This window comes from Aquarana catesbeiana, linkage group LG05, assembly GCF_042186555.1.
Source record: "Aquarana catesbeiana isolate 2022-GZ linkage group LG05, ASM4218655v1, whole genome shotgun sequence".
NCBI classification, from domain to species: Eukaryota; Metazoa; Chordata; class Amphibia; order Anura; family Ranidae; genus Aquarana; species Aquarana catesbeiana.
The window spans coordinates 196,114,568-196,135,352 of NC_133328.1; the positions used below are offsets into that span (position 1 = coordinate 196,114,568).

At 41.2% G+C, this 20,785-nt stretch overlaps 1 protein-coding gene across 5 annotated transcripts in view; it reads left to right on the forward strand.

Annotated features, from left to right (window-relative positions):
* BBS9 (Bardet-Biedl syndrome 9) overlaps positions 1 to 20,785 on the forward strand; it is a 580,121-nt gene that overhangs the window by 136,666 nt on the left and 422,670 nt on the right. For all 5 annotated transcript variants that reach the window (XM_073630475.1, XM_073630476.1, XM_073630474.1 and 2 more), the window contains exon 7: positions 14,600 to 14,774. In XM_073630475.1, coding sequence (XP_073486576.1) covers positions 14,600 to 14,774 — 175 coding nt within the window. The remainder of the gene's footprint in view (positions 1 to 14,599; positions 14,775 to 20,785) is intronic.

Genomic DNA, 20,785 nt, shown 5'->3' on the forward strand with positions numbered 1-20,785 from the left:
TTTAATACCGCTCTAAGACATACATGGCTCAGTTTTTTCGCTCAGGCAGTGGGCTGAATGAAAAACAACTGATTTGATTTCCCCCATCCACACAATCCAAGTGAATGAGATATCCCCCCCCCCCCCCCCCACTTCACTATTATATTCTGACAGCAGTGGGACTCCACTGTCAGAATAAAAAGATCAATGCAGCAGCCACTGACCAAGAGACTTTTTTCCAACAGCTCAGATAAAACGGAAGTTGATCGATAGATCAAATTCTTTTAAGCGCAGTAACCACACATCGATCAAAATTTGTCCAGTCCCTGCTGAACCAGCTGAATTTTGATCCGTCTGTTGCCACCTTTAGTCCTTGGTTTTAGGTGTACAGACACAGAGCAGGCAAACTGTGTCTCTCTAAGGCTTCATGTAGTCTGGCAGCTCCCGACAGCTCCTAAACTTGAGTTTAGGAGCTTTTGGCGTTTTTGTTGCCAAAGCTCCTAAACTCAACTCCATAAAAGCCTATGTGTTCATGTACACATAGGCTATTAGCAGAGTTTAGGAGCTGCTATGTTTGGGTAAGGTTGAACCTCCCTCTAATGAACGCAGAAGAATCAGGTTCAGGATAGGAACACTTTGGCAGCTGGAAAATGTGAAATCACGGCAAAAACGCACCACAGGAGCTGCCAGTGTACATGAAGCCTTATGTTGGTTATACAAGGCTCGAATTTCTGCCAACCCTGCAAAATCGGCTGGAATTCTGAGTTCTAGGTGGCCCTTTCGGTACCCTACTCGACAAACTTGGAGTAGGTGGAAAATATACATCCAAACAGCAACTGTCATCGTGGACATGGTTGCAATCGTGTCAGAACATGTGTTTCTATATGAGATCTTGAGGAGGGTTCTCTGGAGGGGTAGTTTATGGAGCCTTTCCAAGTGATTTTTTCAGTCTTTTTACTCTTCCACTTGTACCCAAGTTGATCAACACCAGCTTGCCGGATTTTCATTCTCTGTATGGTCTGCCTTATTATCTTATCCTCTTTTTTGGGAGAATTAGTGCCATTTGTGTTCCTCTGATTGCATGCTATAAGGACAATTGAGGACAGATTGATATATCTCACCACCTGGTTCAACAATGTTGATGCTGTTGAAACTTTGATATTGATAACCATTCCCCCTTATGAAGATTTATTTCAAATCAAAATGTGTTGGGGCTTAGCTATTCAATTGTGGCAATTATAACTGCCTATGTATGGCTTATCAAGGGTGGTCTTGATGTAACATTCAACTACTTATCAGTCCATTGCATTTATATTAATTGTGCTTTTATGATTGTTGGATAGTAAAATATTTTGTAATTAAAAAAAAAATGTTTTTTCTAGGGCCTACAAAATCCTATTTCAGATTTTTTGTCGTTCTAGTGTCCCATTATTGGTATTAGTGGTAGGAGTGGTGCCCCATCAATGGTATTCATGGGGGGAATAGTGCCCCATCATTGGTATTAGTGGGAGGAATGGTGCCCCATCATTCATATTAGTGGGAGGAATAGTGTTCCATTATTGGTATTAGTGGGAGGAATACTGCCCACTGAGAGAAATATTGCCCCAAAAGCCCTGATAAAGTGATCAGGGCAAACCCAGCCCACTGGCCACAGTTTGGAGACCACTGAGCTAACACTAGCAAATCAAATAATGAAAGGCACAACAAAAGAGAAATATAGGGTAACTGAAAATTTTGCAATTTTTTTTCATTTTTTTATGGCAAATATATAACAAAAATGCTTGTACAGATATGTCACTATCTAAGGTAAGGGGCAAAATTTTTCAGGAAAAAAATAATTAAAAATAATATCTATAGCTAGGGATTGGGGGGCAATCTCGGTGGTATTAGACTGGTGGGTTCATAAAGCGTGTTGGTGGTGGGGGCAGCTGTGGTGAAGCATGCTGATAGGAAGGGGCAGATGGCCCAGTGGAAGTCCTGGGAGCATGCTGATAGAAAGAGGGAGATGGTCCATCAGGGGTCCCAGGAGCATGCTGATAGAAAGGGGGAGATGGCCTAGCGGAGATTCCAGGTACACGGGTGGACCTAGAGAACCAGTGCATGGATAGGTGGGCGGTAGCATGCCACTCCACTTAGCTGCCCTATGTTGCATGGCTATAGAATAAATGGCATTCATGCACTGTTTCTCAAGGTCCCCACCAATGTCCTCCAACGTTTGGTAGAGGTTGCAACAAAAGATGGCCTGGGGGTTATTGGGATTCAGAAATGAATCTGCAGATCTCCTCTCTTGCCGCACTTCTAACAATCTGCTGCTCCTGTTCTATAGATATTCCAGGCCCCGCTGACACTGCCCATGTCTGCTACTATGAGCATGGCCTCTGTAGAATTGAGCTCTTCTGCAACCTAGAAATAAAGACAATCAATTACAGATTGAGAGATAGATACTAGCACAAATTAACATTGGCTTGCAGGGGGAAATCTTTTTTTTATTATTTCTTTCAACACTTTACTACCGCTTTAAGCTGAATTTTCATTATTCCACAAGAAGGATCTGGGTCCCAACAGTGATCACAGCTCCTGAATCCCTGGCTGCTATACCTCAGCAACATCTGTTTAGTTAAACTATGTGAATTTGATTTTCCTATCATGTTGAAAAAACTGATATTCTCCAAAAGTAAGTTAAGGCCACAGACCAACAGTAGCTTGCAGGATGCTTGAAGGTAACACTCGGGTTGAATGGCAGGTCTCCTGAGGCAGCAACTGCTGAAACTATAGAGTGAGCTAAATGATTCCATCTGATCCACTGAAAATCAAAACAGGTTGTATTTTCAATATATAAATATGTCAGTGACAAAGCCAACTGGCGGCAGTGAACAGTTATGAAGTGGACATTCTGGCTGTGAAAAAGCAAACCTACAATTTTAACTAAAATATTAAAGATAAATATATGTAGTGCAAAAATAGCCGAATCAAACACATTTTGACATATTCAAATGCAATATTTGGATGCTAAATGTGTGTGGAGTTAAGCCAGACTTACACTAAGTAGCCTACTTTGGCTTGAGTTTGCTACAGTTAAATATTAAGGTGAACCCAACTTAGTTTAAAAAGTGACAGAGGTACCAACATTGCTGTAGTGCAGGCAATGTCTTGGTCTACGGATCAAACCTTGTGTTGCTCTAGGGCCCCCTTAGACTCTAAGCCTACATTGTACACAGAGCCTCAACTTCTTTCCAAATCAGGATTAGGCTGCCCCCTCAACTGTTAATTGCCTGAGCCTCTACTACCCACATAAAGTGGAACTTAAGGCAGTAATACTTACCTCTGTTCCAGAGGTGCCTGAAATACTTACCCTCTGTTCCCTTGCTATTGCCAGCATATTATCCCTGGCTTTTTTCAGGTGTCGGTCTTCAAATGTCTTGATTAGCTGCTGCAGGATGACATCACTCTAAAACATGTGCAGCAGTGCAGTCATCCTGGCACACAGGAATGGAAACTGAGCTTGTGCAGCTCAGTGTACATTCTATAGTGTATTGTGAACAGGCAGGTAAGTGTATTTTATGATCAAAGTGAAATATTGTCTGAATAAATTACATATAGAATTAAATGTCAGGTAAGAAGAGAGAGTATGTAGACCTGGGGTTTTGCTGGTAGAAGAGAATAATTGTTATTGCAAGAGTGCTCATTAGAACAGGGAGTAAAAGTAGGTATTCCACTGAAGGTCAGATAAGACCAGTAAAATTGTCCATACTAACAATTGTGTGAAGGTGATAAAACTGAAGAAGGTGAGAGGGGCACCTGAGATGAGGGACAGGGGGTAGTAGGAGATTTCCAAGATATAGGTATGACTTGTCTACCGGCCAATAGGAAATTATTCAAGGTAAGCGTATTTTATTGCAGAAATTACACTGCATGTCTCTTCCACTTTAAACTCTGAAATTATGTGTGCCTAAATGGAAATTGAGCTGTGCATGTGCAGCTCGGTGTACAATATACAGGGTATTCTGAACAGGCAGGTAAGTGTATTTTATTATAGAAGTGGTATTGCATGTCTCTTCTGCAATACAGAGCCTGCCTGTTTGCAATTTTTATTTTTCCAAATTTAGTTCCACTTTAATCCCTGAAATTTGTCAGTTGAATGATGTCATCACTGTTGTTATCTCAGGCACTTTTAGACCAGGTTGGGTTTCCTTAACAGCTGAAGAGAATCCCCTCTATGTACAGTGCCTTGAAAACTTTCCACATTTTGCCATGTTACAACCAAAAACATAAATGTATTTTATTGAGATTTTATGTAATCGACCAACACAAAGTGGCACATAGTTGTGAAGCAGAAGGAAAATGATAAATGTTTTTCAAAATTATTTACAAATAAATATCTGAAAAGTGTGGCGTGCATTTGTATTCAGACCCTTAAATCAATACTTTGTAGAACCACCTTTTACTCCAATTACAGCTGTACTTTTTTGGGGATGTCTCTACCAGCTTTGCACATCTAGAAAGTTAAATTTTTGCCCATTCTTTGCAAAATAGCTCAAGCTTGTTAGATTGAATGGAGAGCAACTGTGAACACCAATTTTGAAGTCTTGCCACAGATTCTCAATTGGATTTAGGTCTGGACTTTGACTGGGCCATTCTAACACATGAATATCCTTTGATGTAAACCATTCCATTAAAGCTCTGGCTGTATGTTTAGGGTCATTGTCCTGCTGGAAGGTGAACCTCCACCTCAGTCTCAAGTCTTTTGTAGACTCCAGGCTTTCTTCTAAGAATGCCCTGTATTTGGCTCCACCCATCTTCCCATCAACTCTGACCAGCTTCCCTGCTGAAGAAAAGCATCACCACAACATGATGCTGCCACCATCATGTTTCAAGGTGGGGATGGTATGTTCAGGGTGATGTGCAGTGTTAGTTTTTTCTGCCACACATAGTGTTTTGCTTTTAGGCCAAAAAGTTCAATTTTGGTCTCATCTGACCAGTGCACCTTCTTCCACATGTTTCCTGTGTCCCCCACATGGCTTCTCGCAAACTGCAAACGGGACTTCTTGTGGCTTTCTTTGAACAATGGCTTTCTTCTTGCCACTCTTCGAAAAAGGCCAGATTTGTGGAGTGCACGACTAATAGTTGTCCGGTGAACAGATTACTCCTCCTGAGCTATGGATCTCTGCAGGTCCTCCAGTGTTACCATGGGCTTCTTGGCTGTTTCTCTGATTAATGCTCTCGTTGCCCGGCCTGTCAGTTTAGGTGGACGACCATGTCTTGGTAGGTTTGCAGTTGTGCCATACTCTTTACATTTTCGGATGATGGATTGAACAGTGCTCCATGAGATGTTCAAACCTAACCCTGCTTTAAACTTCTCCACAACTTTATCCCTGACCTGTCTGGTGTGTTCCTTGGCTTCCATGATGCTGTTTGTTCACTGAGGTTCTCTAACAAACCTCTGAGAGCTTCACAGAGCAGCTGTATTTGTACTGAGATTAAATTACACACAGGTGGACTCTATTTACGAATTAGGTGACTTCTGAAGGCAGTTGGTTCCACTAGATTTTAGTTAGGGGCATCAGAGTAAAGGGGATGAATGCAAATGCACGCCACACTTTTCAGATATTTATTTGTAAACATTTTAAAAACCATTTATCAGTTTCCTTCTACTTCACAATTATGTGCCACTTTGTGTTGGTCTATCACATAAAATCCCAATAAAATACATTTACATTTTTGGTTGTAACATGACAAAATGTGGACAATTTCAAGGGGTGTGAAAACTTTTTCAAGGCACTGTAATCACTGGTGCCAGTCCCAAATGTCCTGAGGCAACAATGTTGCTATAGTGCTAGTAATATCTTCAGTCTTCATCAAATGCTTTGGGGCCCCCTTGGACATTTAAACCCAGGCTGTATGAGTGCCTGAGCCTCTACTGCCCATTAATAATTGAAATTTTACAGTTGAATGAGAGGAAGTGGCCTGCCTGTACTTCATCACTACTGTTATCCTAGGCACATTTAATTCAAGTTGGGTTCTCTTTAAAGCTGAAAGGACTAACCTCTAATGGCTGGTTTCAGTCCTGAATATTATCAGGACATGTAGAGGAGGCAGGTTTCTTTTTCTTATCGTACATCACGGGACACAGAGCCATAGTAGTTACTATTTGGGTTATAGGCCACCTTCAGGTGATGGACACTAGCACACCCTAAGACAGGAAGTCCACTCCCTATATAACCCCTCCCACTACTGGGAGTACCTCAGTTTTTTCGCCAGTGTCTAAGGTGTTGGTCACAGGTAAAAATGTGCTGTGCTGAGCTCCACTGGAGCAATCCTTGCTGGAGCTAGCTATGCAACCGGATCCATTCAAAGTGTCTTTTAGGTCGAATTGAATGGTACCCGTGCCTCGTGTCTGAAGAAACAAGGTTTTACCTATAATGCTTCTCTTTTTAGAGAGCTGGACCCCGGGATCCAGTACTTTGTTGTTTTAGAGCCATAAAGTTTTACTGGCGGTGTGCTATTACAGGGCCAGGAGTGTGGGTTTCCTGAGGGTCCCCGGTTCCTGAAGGTTTGTTAACGGAACCCACTGTGAAGGGTGAAGATTGGGTCTGTTGGTTTTTACCACAGAAAACCCTGCGGCGGGAAAGGTAAGTGGAGTTTTTCTAAGAAATTTTCCTTTAAAAAGTAAAATGTTGTCATGCCTAAGAGTCACCACGAGGGGCTGCATGGAGCATGTACCTTCTCATGCTTTGCTCAGAGATCACACTGTGTCACAGAAGCAGCAGGCTTCTTTCCTCCGGCTAGCAGGCAAATCTCCGGTAAGTTCGGGGGGGATTTTGCTTCACCTGACACCCCCCACCTGGGCTGAACTCTCCCCCTCTTAACGAGGCTGAACATTAGGAGAGAGCTAAAGAGTGAGAGTGTGTTATAAAAACTCCATTTGTGCTGCCTGCAAGTTGTCGGAGGGACACAGGAGCTAAGAGGGGCATGAAAGAGGTTTGGGGACACAGGTATTTCCTATTTGACACATTTACTATTTGCATCAGGCTGAGCATTAATAGCAGCGGCAGTGGCTGAACTATTGCTCAAGCAGTGGATGCGATTTCTTTTGATAGTACCTCTGCTTTTGTGCATTGTCTAAAGTCAGAAGGGGGTTGAAACACCCCCAAAAAGGGCTAAAAGGGTCTCCCTCAAGCTCTGGAAAGCCTACTCATCTCTACAATGGCATCCTCCCCTAAGAGGGGGTAGCTGGTCAGAGTGAGCATCGGGGCCATGAAATGTTTGCAACTGTTTTTAACACTGCAGCCCCTTTTTATGTTACTAAAAAGGTCTTTTTTTTCCTCAGCCATGATAGGATTAAAAAAAAAAAAAAAAAAAAAAAAAAAGGTTAGCGGCTTTAATCGCATCCCAGTGTGGGACAAAATGTGACAGGTTCTCTTCCATTACCCAGGACCCTCAAACTGAGGAACTAGGGGCAGGAGAAGATGAATTCCCTCAGGGGACCGTGGTGAGGCTAATGACTCCTCTACTGAGGTGTCAAATGTGGGAGGATCAGCTTTCACAATCTGTAAGATTGATGGTGCAATTTCTTGCTAAATGGTCCGCTCCACATTTATGTACCCTTAACTGAGTGTTTGGGTTCGCTAAAGCCTCCTCAAGCTGTGCATACCTTTCCTGTCCATTCATTGCTGGAAAATCTTTTTATATCTGAGTGGGATCACCCAGATAAGCATTTTTTTTCCCTCCTAAAAAGTTTTTTCACACTTTGTGTTCACCCCAGTGCCTACAGGACATGGACACCTCCTATTGGCTATCCAGTGATGTGGACCTCTCAGGGTCCAGAATAGGAATTTCAGCAGTGCTGTTAGCAAAAGGAGCCTGACACTGACTGGTCAGTGCAGGCACTTTTACATTGCTGCATTAGGATTACCTTGCATCTGGAAATGGTGCCAGTGAGGGAAGTTCTAGCTGTACTATAGCTTCCATAAATGAAAAACGCTCCATGAATGGAGGAGGTGACCTTTCATTCATTCGCTCGTCCTCCTATCATATGGTGCTTTTCATTGCTAGAAGCTATAGTACAGCTTCTGTGCATGGAGGGGAGAGGAAAGGGTGGACATAGTCCGCAGTCTTGAAAATGCCTATGATGGGTATAGTGACTCTGTTAACCTCAGCAGCACTGGAAGATTAACACTGCAGAGGTATGGGGTGGAGGTATAGGATGGATAATTTCAACAAAGGCAGCAGCGACCAGCCCAAGGGACACTTCTCATTAAATGGAAGCACTGTCCCTTGTACTGATTTTTTTAATGAACCAAATTTAGGCTTTAAAGAAGATTTCTTGTACACTCCTGTCCCAGCACCCGCACTACTGATCTTCTCTGTCTTTATGTGCTATTGCTGCTGAAGGGACTTTTGACATAATTCTGGGTGTGTTGGGTGCCTGGTCCAATACAGTATGCTATGGTTCTATTGCCAATTCATACATCAGTAGAAGACAGTATAAGGGGTAATTAATCAAATACAGAGCTCCCTCTAGTGGTTAATCAAAAAAACTCTGTATTAAATACAATAACTATTTTAAAAGACAATCATTAAAAAAAAAGTGTGAAAGTCATATTAAAATATTTAGTTACTGCAATAATAACTCGGTATTTGCCCTCTAGAGATTTTCTGTACTTTCCCTTTAACTCAGACCGATAGAATACATGTTATCATTACTGATGTTTTTTTCTGCATTGTATGTTATTCTATAGCTGGGATGGTATATAGACCTCAATGACATTTTTAGTGAGTCACTTGAGTTAATAGTAATTCTGGATGTGTATTTAGTTGATATATGCGCCTATAAGAAATATTTGAAACCCCCAGTGGCAAAGGCCTGAACAGTGTTCTGCATTGCTACCTTCGTTTGATATATGTACTTGCGTAATTGGTACAGCCTGGCTAAAATGGTTGCCTGTCAGTGTAAATAAAATCACATAGAAAGTCTTTACTCAAAGCTTCAAACCAATCTGCAGTTCCATTTTAGGCACATTGCCATTCTTTCTGCCAGCCTTATGGTTTTCAGTAAGTTACATGTTCTAGTTAACCTGATTATTCTATCTGATGTCTGAACGATATATTTAAATATTTCTTTAGCTTAATGAAGTGGTTCGGGTGGAGTACTCTGTCATAGTGCCAGACCTAAATAGAGTTTACATCTATTACTCATGGTCTGGCTTTTATGGTCAGTTAGTCATGTTGCCAAAGGCTCAGGTGGTCGGTGCCACAAGAAAATTGTATTTTATGCCTTCTTATTGTGCTTACTGAAAAGCAAAGAAGCCATTTCTGCGCAAGGCTGCGGTTTTTGGAACGGGGCCACTTTGCCCGATAAGCTTCTCTTTGGTTGTTTTCCAGGTGTCTACTACTTCATTGCTTGGTTTCCTATTTCACCAAAGGACAGTATATTCAGAGGCTGTTCCTTTTCAACAAATATAAGATTTAGTGCTGTTAATTTGTGACACGTTAATGGAAAACCTTAGTCAGTGGTTTACACTGTGTGTTGTCAATGTTACCAAGTGACCATTCTGGACCATGAACCTGGAACTTAGTAATGCCAGTTCTACCACAGAAATTCCACTTGAAAAATGGTTTTCATCATAAGAAAACTAAAGACCACAGTAGTGTTGTTGATGGTTAAGATTATTTTAGAGTGTTTTTCTAAAGCAAAACCAGATTTTTTTATGTTCATTCAAGCTAAAAATGTTTCTTGTAGTGGCTGGCTTTTTGGCCAAGATGCATGAGTAATAACTGAGTAAAGCAATAGAACAGAAAACCGGGTGCAATGACCAAAGTGCATTAGTAAAATGTATGTACATTAATAATGACATCACATGCATTCAGAAAAGGAAGAGTTAAAACAACTTGTCACAAGCCTAAGAGACAGAATCATTCAGTTTCCGTGGCCAGAGGTGGAGCCGTATAGACTGGTATGTTTATCTTGGATTATGGCTGTCTAGTCAGATAGCATTCTTGCTGGACCAGTCAGTTGCTGGGATGCGGTGTTGTCCTGCAAAGTCCTTGGGGCTCAGATCAGACAAATTCTTCTGGTTTATGTTGCTAGTTTATTTTGGGGGCTCCTTACCCTTTGTCAAACCAAGAGGGAGGAGCCCCCCGAAACATCAACTTAACAATGTCAGGCCCCCTCTGTACTGATCTGAGCAGCAAGACTTTGCAGAACACTCCTGCATTTCAGCAATAGGCAGGTTCAGCCGAACCGCCATCCTACCAGCAAACCAGAATCCCAGATGGACTTCCTGACCCATACAGCTCCAGTGGTGGCCATGGCGAGCTGCTTGATTCTGTCTCCCTGGTTCATGACAAGCTGTTTTACTTCTTCCGGGTCTGTGAGTGCATGTTACGTCATTATTAAAATATGTACATTTTTTTAAATTCAATCATATTTTTTTATTAAGTTTTGAAAGTACAGATACAAAGATCAGCGCCAAAAAAAAAAAAGAACATTTTCGCTACAGGTAAGAATCAACATAGATAACAAGAAATAATAACGCAGAAATGTATATCCGAACTTAGGAATCACTTATACAGCAACATATTGACAAGCATTAGAAATAATAACAAAAATTATATACAGTGGGTATAGAAAAGAATACCCCCCACCTTAAAATAATCATATTTTGTTGCTTTGCAGCCTGAAATGAAGACAGGCACAGTTTTTGCTTTATCCAGCTCTTTTTACTAGTGCAACTTTTAACATCCAAGTGAAAGATATAACACCAACATATCAGGAAAAAATTTTAAAAATACAAAAACAGAATCACGGAGTTAAAAAAAAAAAAGGATCACTCCTCTTATGTCAGTATTTTGTTGAACCACTTTTGCTTTAATTACAGCCTTAATCTGTTGGGATATGTCTTTCCTAACTTTGTACATCTAGACTTTGCAATATTTGCCCACTCTTTGCAGAACTGCTCAAGTTCGTTTAAATTTGATGGTAGCCGTTTGTGGACTGCAGTCTTCAAGCCATTCCACAGATTTTCAATGGGTTTTAAGTCTGGGCTCTGACTAGGCCATGCAAGGACATTCACCTTTTTCCATGTGGCCTCAGAATCTTTAAGGTGCGTTTTAAGGTGGTCAGATGATACTAAAATTGAATTATTTGGCTGAAATCCAATACAGCTCACCATCTAAATAACACCATTCCTACAGTAAAGCATGGAGGTGGTAATATCCTGGTATGGGGATGTTTCTCTGCAGAAGGGACTGGAGCACTTGTCAGGATAGGAGGAAAAATTGATGAGGCCAAATTTTATCAAATTCCTGAGGAAAATCTGCTGCCCTCTGCCAGAAAGTTGTCATTGGGAAAAAGGTTTATCTTCCAACACGACAATGACCCAAAGCGCACAGCATAAATGACCACACAGTGGATGAAGTAGAAAAAGGTGAATGTCCCTGCATGGCCTAGTCAGTGCCTAGACTTAAACCCCAAAATCTGTGGAATGACTTGAAGCCTGTCCACAAATGGCCACCATCAAATTTAACTGAACTTGAGCAGTTCTGCAAAGAGTGGGCACCTATTGCAAAGTCTAGATGTGCAAAGTTAGTAAAGACATATCCCAACAGACTAAAGGCTGTAATTAAAGAAAAATATTGTCCAAAAAAATACTGACATAAGGGTCCAACTCAGTGATTCTGTTTTTGATTTTTTTTTAATTTTTCTCTGACCTGTTGGTGTTTTATCCTTCACTTGGATGTTATAAGTTGCACTAGTAAGTACAGCTGGATAAAACAAAAACGGTGTCTGTCTTCATTTCGGGCTGCAAATCAACAAAATGTGATTATTATAAAGGGGAGTGATTCTTTTCTAAACCCACTGTAGAACGTGGCATAGACTGTGAATAGACCCACGCCACGTCAGTGGGAGAGTCTATTGTGATCTCAGTAAGGCTGTTCAGGTATGTTGAGAAATATGTTCCATGTAATATGCAGGTACACAGATAAGTAAATACATCTAACTGAATATTAACAACCCAAGGGAGAAAACTAAGCTGGATACTCCTAAAAATGAATACATACATTTTAAGTTGTTGTGCCCTATTTTCTAATATATTGTCTTTATTAGAATATTATCTTCCCTTTCCAGTTTGAAAGGTGCGGTAGGACTAGTGTTTATAAAGGACTTCTTGTCATGCAAAAAAAAAAAAGTTTTATTAACTCAGAAATCTTGTATTCCAGGTTGTGACTGTTTGTTTTTATTTGAAGTATAAAGAAAATGGCAGATTTTGTTTAATCTATGTTAGGGCAATATGTCGGTGAAGATTCTCATTTATTCCTGTCGTAGTATAGCTAGTAGTAGTAAGTCATTTTCAGCTATACTTGTTCTTTAATGTCCACTTGAATGTGACTAAGTACAACTAGCTATGCACAGGTGTAGATATGGTTCTGCGCCGTCAGATTTCATTATAAAGAACTAAGAAGAAAACAAATTCTCTCAGATATTTTTAATCTAAATTTTCATTTTAATTGTGCTTCTATGAATTGGGTTAGCATTTCTTGGGAATTCTAGAAAAAGAAAAGCATGAGTACATTTGTCCAGTTAGCTGAGGGAAAATAAGCAGCACCATGACATTCAGCCAGATGTGATCTCTCTAGTACAAAAGGTCTAAATTTCTCAAGCATAGTAACTGTTGAATATAGAATAGATATAAGGGAATTGTAAGTGTCCCAGGTAGGCTTTAGACAATAGTGTCAAAATTTATTAAAAAAAATTAGCTGCGCCACAATATTTAGCGGTTACAATTTCTGCCATGACTTCACTATATACAAAATCAAATTTTCGCATTGCCTGTGGCCTAGGGTTTCAGGACTGGGAAGTGTGACACCCACGCATTGGGGTTGATGTACGAAAACTGGAGAGTACAAAATCTGGTACAGCTGTGCATGGTAGCCAATCGGCTTCCAACTTCAGCTTGTTCAACTAAGCTTGAAAAACCTGTAAGCTGATTGGTTTCTACGCAGAGCTGTGCCAGACTTTGCACTCTCCAGTTTTAGTAAATCAACCCCTATATGTTGCTAATTATCAGTAATGCCGCGTACACGCAAGTGGAATTTCCGACAGAAAAAGTCTGATGTGAGCTTTTCATCGTATATTCTGACCGTGTGTATGCCCCATTGGACTTTTTCTGTCGAAAATTCAGACGGACTTAGATAGAGAACATGTTCTATATTTTTCAGACGGAACAAATTACTATCAGAAAAACCGCTCGTCTGTATGCTGGTCCGATGCACCAAAAACGACGCATGCTCTGAAGCAAGTACGAGACGGAAGCTATTGGCTACTGGCTATTGAACTTCCTTTTTCTAGTTCTGTCGTACGTGTTGTATGTCACCTCTTTCTGGACGGTCGGACTTTGGTGTGATGGTGTGTAGGCAAGACAGCTTGAGCGGAATTCCGTCAGAACTCTGTTGAAAAAACCTTCAGAGTTTATTCCGACGGTTAAACCGGTCGTGTGTACAGGGCATAACAGTTGATAAATGGAAATGGTACCGCACAAGAAATATTCATACTGTATATTAAAAAACATATAAATCTTATAAAATATATGAGAAAGTCCAAATAAATTTCCATAAAAAGTTCATAAAAAAGATCCTGGATGCTGCAAAGTGGTGTCTCTAGATGGAACATGCAAGTGTCATATAATGTGCAGCACCTCCACCATACACACAGATGGCTGCTCACCTTAGGACCATGACCCCCTGAACCAATAGGATGGCCAAACAAGCATTCCTATGTAGGGATGTAATAGCCTCCCAATGGTCTAAGTGGATTCAAGACAGCCAATTCCTCCATAGGATCATGGATATTGATCTAAAAGCAAATAGAAAGAATCTAGCGTTGTCTGTTGTATAATCATTTATTCAATAAATGTAAAACCACTTACAATTATGGCACTTGTCGCAAGTGCACAAACGAGCGTTCTGTGTATAGACATATAATCTAGTAAGATGGCTGTGGGTGACGTCATGCGTACGCGTAATATTCTGGGCAGGACTACATCCTGAAGGTGTTGCGAAATTGGCATTGAGTGTTCAGCTTCAATTATTAGTATCTACTTAAGATTGTTTGCGCTGATTACTTTTAGTTTATATATAATATAAAGTTGGCCTTGCCTGTGCATTTTGAATATGAGGGTAAAATACAGGGTTTGTATACCTAGAACTAACCTGATAAGAATATGCAAAGACAGTTTGCGGTACAGTAGCAGTTATTGGAACAAGGACTTTGAAGGTCCTAGTTGAGGAAGTTCTGTAGGTAGGCTGATATGTCTAAGAGATCTTCTGGTCTGTTCCAGGTGTACTGATGCAGAGTAGGCAAACTGTCTCTTTGAGCCTTTCCCGGCCTCCCCATGCCTTGTGTGACTAGGTTGTTTGAGCTCATCAGTGTGATCTGAGTCAGATACTTGAACGGTATAGGGGTTGCACAAAACAGATGGCCTAGGGGTCTATGAAGTATAAATCAGGCTCTGAGTATATATTTGAACTTTCTACAAATATTTCAGAGACAAAAGAAGAACCTGAAAACAAAGTTAGGTCAGATTGCTCAGCCTTTTGTAAATATTTTATTTCCTCTCTGCAGGCCGGGATTTGATTTGTATTCAGTCAATGGATGGAATGCTGATGTTCTTTGAACAGGAAAGCTATGCGTTTGGACGATACTTACCGGGGTTTCTTTTACCTGGCCCTCTGAGATACAGTCCTAGAACAGACTCTTTCATTACCGTCTCTTCTTGTCAACAGGTTGAATGTTATAAGTAAGTATTGCTTTAGTTCTATACAGTTAGAACAGTGCATTGGGAATAAATACACACACATGGATGTGTTCAGTTAAACAAAGGAAAAAGGCTAGTTAAGAATCCATTTGCAATGGTAACATTTATTTTGATTCGAGATCCAGGCCTAGCCATACAACACAGATTTACACACTTTTTTTCTAAACTGTGTGCAGTAAATATAAAATATTGCCATTAATCTTTTGCACTCATTCTGAGACAGCAGTCACATATAGTATATACTACCGTGTTTCCCCAAAAATAAGCCCTACCCCGAATATAAGACCTAACGTGATTATCGGGGAGGGCTGCAATATAAGCTCTACCCTGAAAATAAGCCCTGGTAAAGATCATGAAAAAAACTGCAATCTGTTTTGTAAAATGATTATACTGGTATAAGGTGCAGTGTGTCTCCCCTTGTAACTGTAATAAAAATACCATATTTACAGCTGCCGCTGACCTGCCGGCGGTCTTCTTCTCTCCTCCCGGCTGATGTCTGCACCCCCCCACCCTCTTCAGTGCACGAAATGGGCTGATGTCAGTGGGGATCTCGGGTCTTCCCTCTTCTCCTCTCAGCTAACGTCTGCAGCTCCTCCCTCTTCAGTGCTCGGCATGGGCTGACGTCAGCAGGGATCTCAGAACGAAGAAGAGGAGCAGATCACGTGAGCACCCAGGGGAGCTGTAAAAAAGTATTCTCCATAAAACAGTTATAAAGCGCCACTGGAGGCACGCACGTGCGCACGCCCGCTGCACAGAAGGTCACAATCACGTGCACGAGAGCCAGCACGAGGATGTGTGTGTATAAACACACACATCCCTGTGCTGTCAGAGGAGAGAAGACAGATCGTGTGTTCCTACAAAGTAGGGACAGCGATCTGTCATCTCTCCTAGTCAGTCCTTTCCCCACACAGTTAGAACACAGTGTGGGAACACACAGTTAACCGTTTGATTGCCCCTAATGTTAACACCTTCCCTGCCAGTGACATTTCTACAGTAATCAGTGCATATTTATAGCACTGTTCGCTCTATAAATGTCGATGGTCCCAAAAATGTGTCAAAAGTCTCCGATCTGTCCGTCGCAATACTGCTAAAAATCGCAGATCACCGCCATTACTAGTAAAAAAAATTAAAATAAATAAAAACACCATTAAAATGCCATAAATCTTTCCCATAGTTTGTAGATGCTATAACTTTTGCGCAACCAAACCAATATACGCTTATTGCGATTTTTTTTTTTTTTTTTTTTTTTAAATATATATATATTTTTAGGGCTACATCCACTTTAAGATCATCATTGTACATACTGTAAATAAACATCCCCTGAATATAAGCCCTAGTGTGTTTTTTGTAGCCAAAATGAATATGACTCGGTCTTATTTTTGGGGAAACACGGTATATGTTTATAGCCTGTTAGAAACGCAAGGCAATTCATTAATTCATACGTGTGTGTGTGTATGTATGTGTGTGTATATATTATATATACCGTATATACTCGAGTATAAGTCGATCCGAGTATAAGTCGAGGCCCCTAATTTACCACAAAAAACTGGGAAAAAATTATTCACCCGAGTATAAGACGAGGATGAGAAATGCAGCAGCTACTGTAAGTGGAAAAAGAGGGTCAACAATGCCCACTATGCCTCCCTGTGCCCTTTACATGTGTCCTGTACATGTGTATGTGTCCTTTACATGTGTCCTGTACATGTGTATGTGTCCTGTACATGTGTATGTGTCCTGTGTCCTTTACATGTGTCCTTTACATGTGTATGTGTCCTGTGTCCTTTACATGTGTCCCTGTGTCCTGTACATGTGTCCTGTACATGTGTATGTGTCCTGTGCATGTGTCCTGTGTCATGTGTCCTGTGTCCTGTACATGTGTATGTGTCCTGTACATGTGTCCCTGTGTCCTGTACATGTGCATGTGTCCTGTACATGTGCATGTGTCCTGTGTCCTGTACATGTGCATGTGTCCTGTACATGTGTATGTGTCCTGTGTCCTTTACATGTGTCCTGTACATGTGTATGTGTCCCTATGTCCTGTACATGTGTATGTGTCCCTATGTCCTGTACATGTGTATGTGTCCTGTGTCCTGTACATGTGCATGTGTCCTGTGTCCTGTGCATGTGTCCTGTGTTCTGTGTCCCTGTGCAGCCTACCTGTGTCCTGTGCAACCTCCCTGTGGCGATCTCCATCCTCCCTGTGGCGATCTCCATCCTCCGATCAGCGTGTGATAATACACTTCGGCGGCCATTCCACTGTTCAAAAGCCACGCCTCCTCCTCGTCTGTGATAGGCAGAACACTCAGCAGTCAGCGGTCAGCCTATCATGGACATTCTCTCATTCTCATACCATGGACGAGGATGAGAGAATGTCCGTGATAGGCTGTACACTGACTGCTGGGAAATGGAGTGTTCAGCCTATCACAGACAAGCAGGAGACGTGGCTTTTGAAAGCTGGAATAGCCTCTGAACGGTATTATCAGACGTCGGCCGCCGTCTGCCTGCATGACACGCTGATCATGCAGACAGACGGCAGTGACTTGAATATAAGTCGAGGGGGGCACTCGCAGTCCAAAAAAAGGGCTGAAAAATGATTTGACTTATGCTTAGAGAGTATATATTTATTTGTTAAGGGCAGCAACCCCTTCTTCACTATCTATCTATCTATCTATCTATCTATCTATCTATCTATCTATCTATCTATCTATCTATCTATCTATCTATATGGAAAAAATGACATACAGAAATAGTTATATATTGAAAACAGAAAACTTTTTTCTGTATATTGTTTTTTCTACATTAAACTTTAAGTGTAGCAATCCGTTCTTTGTTTTCTCTATACAGTGCCTTGAAAAAGTATTTTCCACATTTTGTCATGTTACAACCGAAAACTTAAATGTATTTTATTGGGAATTTATGTGATTTTATGTGATAAAATGGCACATAATTGTGAAGTGGAAGGAAAATGATAAATGATTTTCATTTTTTTTTAACAAATAAATATGTGAAAAGTGTGGCGTGCATTTGTATTCAGCTCCCTTTACTCTGATACCCCTAAACAAAATCTAGTGGAACTACTTGCCTTCAGAAGTCACCTAATTAGTAAATAGAGTCCACCTGTGTGTAATTGAATCTCAGTATAAATACAGCTGTTCTGTGAAGCCCTCAAAGGTTTATTAGAGAATCTTAGTGAACAAACAGCATCATGAAGGGCAAGGAACACACCAGACAGGTCAGGGATAAAGTTGTGGAGAAGTTTAAAGCAGGGCTGGGTTATAAAAAAATATCCCAAGCTTTGAAAATCTCAAGGAGCACAGTTCTATCCATCATCCGAAAATGGAAAGAGTATGGCACAACTGCAAACCTACCAAGACATGGCCATCCACCTAAACTGACAGTCCGAGCAAGGAGAGCGTTAATCGGAGAACAGCCAAGAGGCCCATGATAACTCTGGAGGAGCTGCAGAGATCCACAGCTCATTTGGGAGAATCTGTCAACAGGACAACTATTAGTCGTGCGCTCAACAAATCTGGCCTTAATGGAAGAGTGGCAGGAAGAAAGCCATTGTTGAAAGAAAGCCATAAGAAGTCCCATTTGCAGTTTGCGAGAAGCCATGTGGGGGACACAGACATGTGGAAGAAGGTGCTCTGGTCAGATGAGAACAAAATTGAACTTTTTGGCCTAAAAGCAAAACGCTATGTGTGGTGGAAAACTAACACTGCACATCACCCTGAACATACTGTGAAAGATGGTGGTGACAGCATCATGTTGTGGGGATGCTTTTCTTCAGCAGGGAAAAGTAAGCTGGTCAGAGTTGATGGGAAGATGGATGGAGCCAAATACAGGGCAATCTTTAGAAGAAAACCTGTTAGAGTCTGCAAAAGACTTGAGACTGGGGCGAAGGTTCACCTTCCAGCAGGAAGATGACCCTAAACATACAACCAGAGCTACAATGGAATGATTTAGATGAAAGCATATTCATGTGTTAGTATGGTCCAGTCAAAGTCCAGACCTAAATACAATTGAGAATCTGTGGTCAGATGTGAAAATTGCTGTTCAGACGCTCTCCATCCAATCTGACAGAACTTGAGCTATTTTGCAAAGAAGGATGGGCAAAAATGTCACTAGATGTGCAAAGCTGGTGGAGGCATACCCAAAACGACTTGCAGCTGTAATTGCAGCGAAAGGTTGTTCTACAAAGTATTGACTCAGGGGGGTTGAATACAAATACACGCCACACTTTTCACATATTTATTTGTAAAAAATGTTGAAAACCTTTTACCATTTTACTTCAACTTCACAATTATGTGCCACTTTGTGTTGGTCTATTACATAAAATCAATAAAAGGAATTTACGTTCTTGGTTGTAACATGACAAAATGTGGAAAATGTCAAGGGGTATGAATACTATATATATATATATATATATATATATATATATATATATATATATATATATATATATATATATATATATATATATAAACATTTTATACACTGCTCAAAAAAAATTTAAGGAACACTTTGAAAACACATCAGATCTCAATGGGGAAAAATATCTTGCTGGATATTTATACTAATATGGTCTGGGTAATGTGTTAGGATTGAAAGGATGCCACATCGTTGGATGGAAATGAAAATGATCAACCTACAGAAGGCTGAATTCAAAGACACCCCAAAAATCAAAGTGAAAAAATGTTGCAGCAGGCTAGTCCATTTTGCTGAAATTTCATTGCAGCAACTCAAAATGGTACTCAGTAGTTTGTATGGCCCCCACGTGCTTTGTATACATGTCTGACAAAGTTGGGACATGCTCCTAATGAGACGATGAATGTGTCCTGGGTTATTTCCTCCCAGATCTGGACCAGGGCATCACTGAGCTCCTAAACAGACTGAGGTGCAACCTAGTGGCGTCTGATGGACTGAAACATAATGTCCCAGAGATTTTCAGTTAGATTTAGGACAGGCGAGCGTGGGGGCCATTTAATGGTATCAATTCCTTCATCCTCCAGGAACTGGCTGCATACTCTCACAACATGAGGCCGGGCATTGTCGTGCACCAGGAGGAACCCAGGACCCACTGCACCAGCATAGGGTCTGACAATGTGTCCAAGGATTTCATTCTACTACCTTATAGCAGTCAGGGTGCCATTGTCTAGCCTGTAGAGGTCTGTGCGTTCCTCCATGGATATGCCTCCCCAGACATCACTGACCCACCACTAAACTGCTCATGCTGAACGATGTTACAGGCAGCATAACATTCTCCAAGGCTTCTCCAGACCCTTTCACGTATGTCACATGTGCTCAGGATGAACCTGCTCTCATCTGTGAAAAGCACAGGGCACCAGTGGCGAACCTGCTAATTCTGGTGTTTAATGGCAAATATCAATCAAGCTCCATGGTGCCAGGCAGTAAGCACAGGGCCCACTAGATGAGGTCAGCCCCCAGGCCACCCTAATGAAGTCTGTTTCTGATTGTTTGGTCAGAGACATTCACAACAGTGGCCTGCTGGAGGCCATTTTGTAGGACTCTGGCAGTGCTCATCCTGTTCCTCCTTGCACAAAGGAGCAGATATCGGTCCTGCTGATTGGTTAAGGACCTTCTACAGCCCTGTCCAGCTCTCCTAGAGCAACTTCCTGCCTCCTGGAATCTCCTCCATGCTCTTGAGACTGTGCTGGTAAAAACTGTGCAAATCTGTCTTGTAGCCACTTCTATGCAGTTCTGTCTTCTAGCCAGTTCTATGCAAAACTGCCTTCACACTGCATAGATGTGAACATCCTTCATAGAAAACAATGTATTTTCAGATTCCATGCAAATCTATGCCTTTTGGATCGCATCTGATCCACATCAGATTTGCATCAGTGGCTCCATTCACACCTGGGCATTTTGGGATCTCGGCAGAATCACTTCGGTTCTGCCTGCGATCTCAAAATGCATTACAATTGCAAAACGCAGGTTCATGTGCCATTATTTTCACCTAAAACACAGTGCAG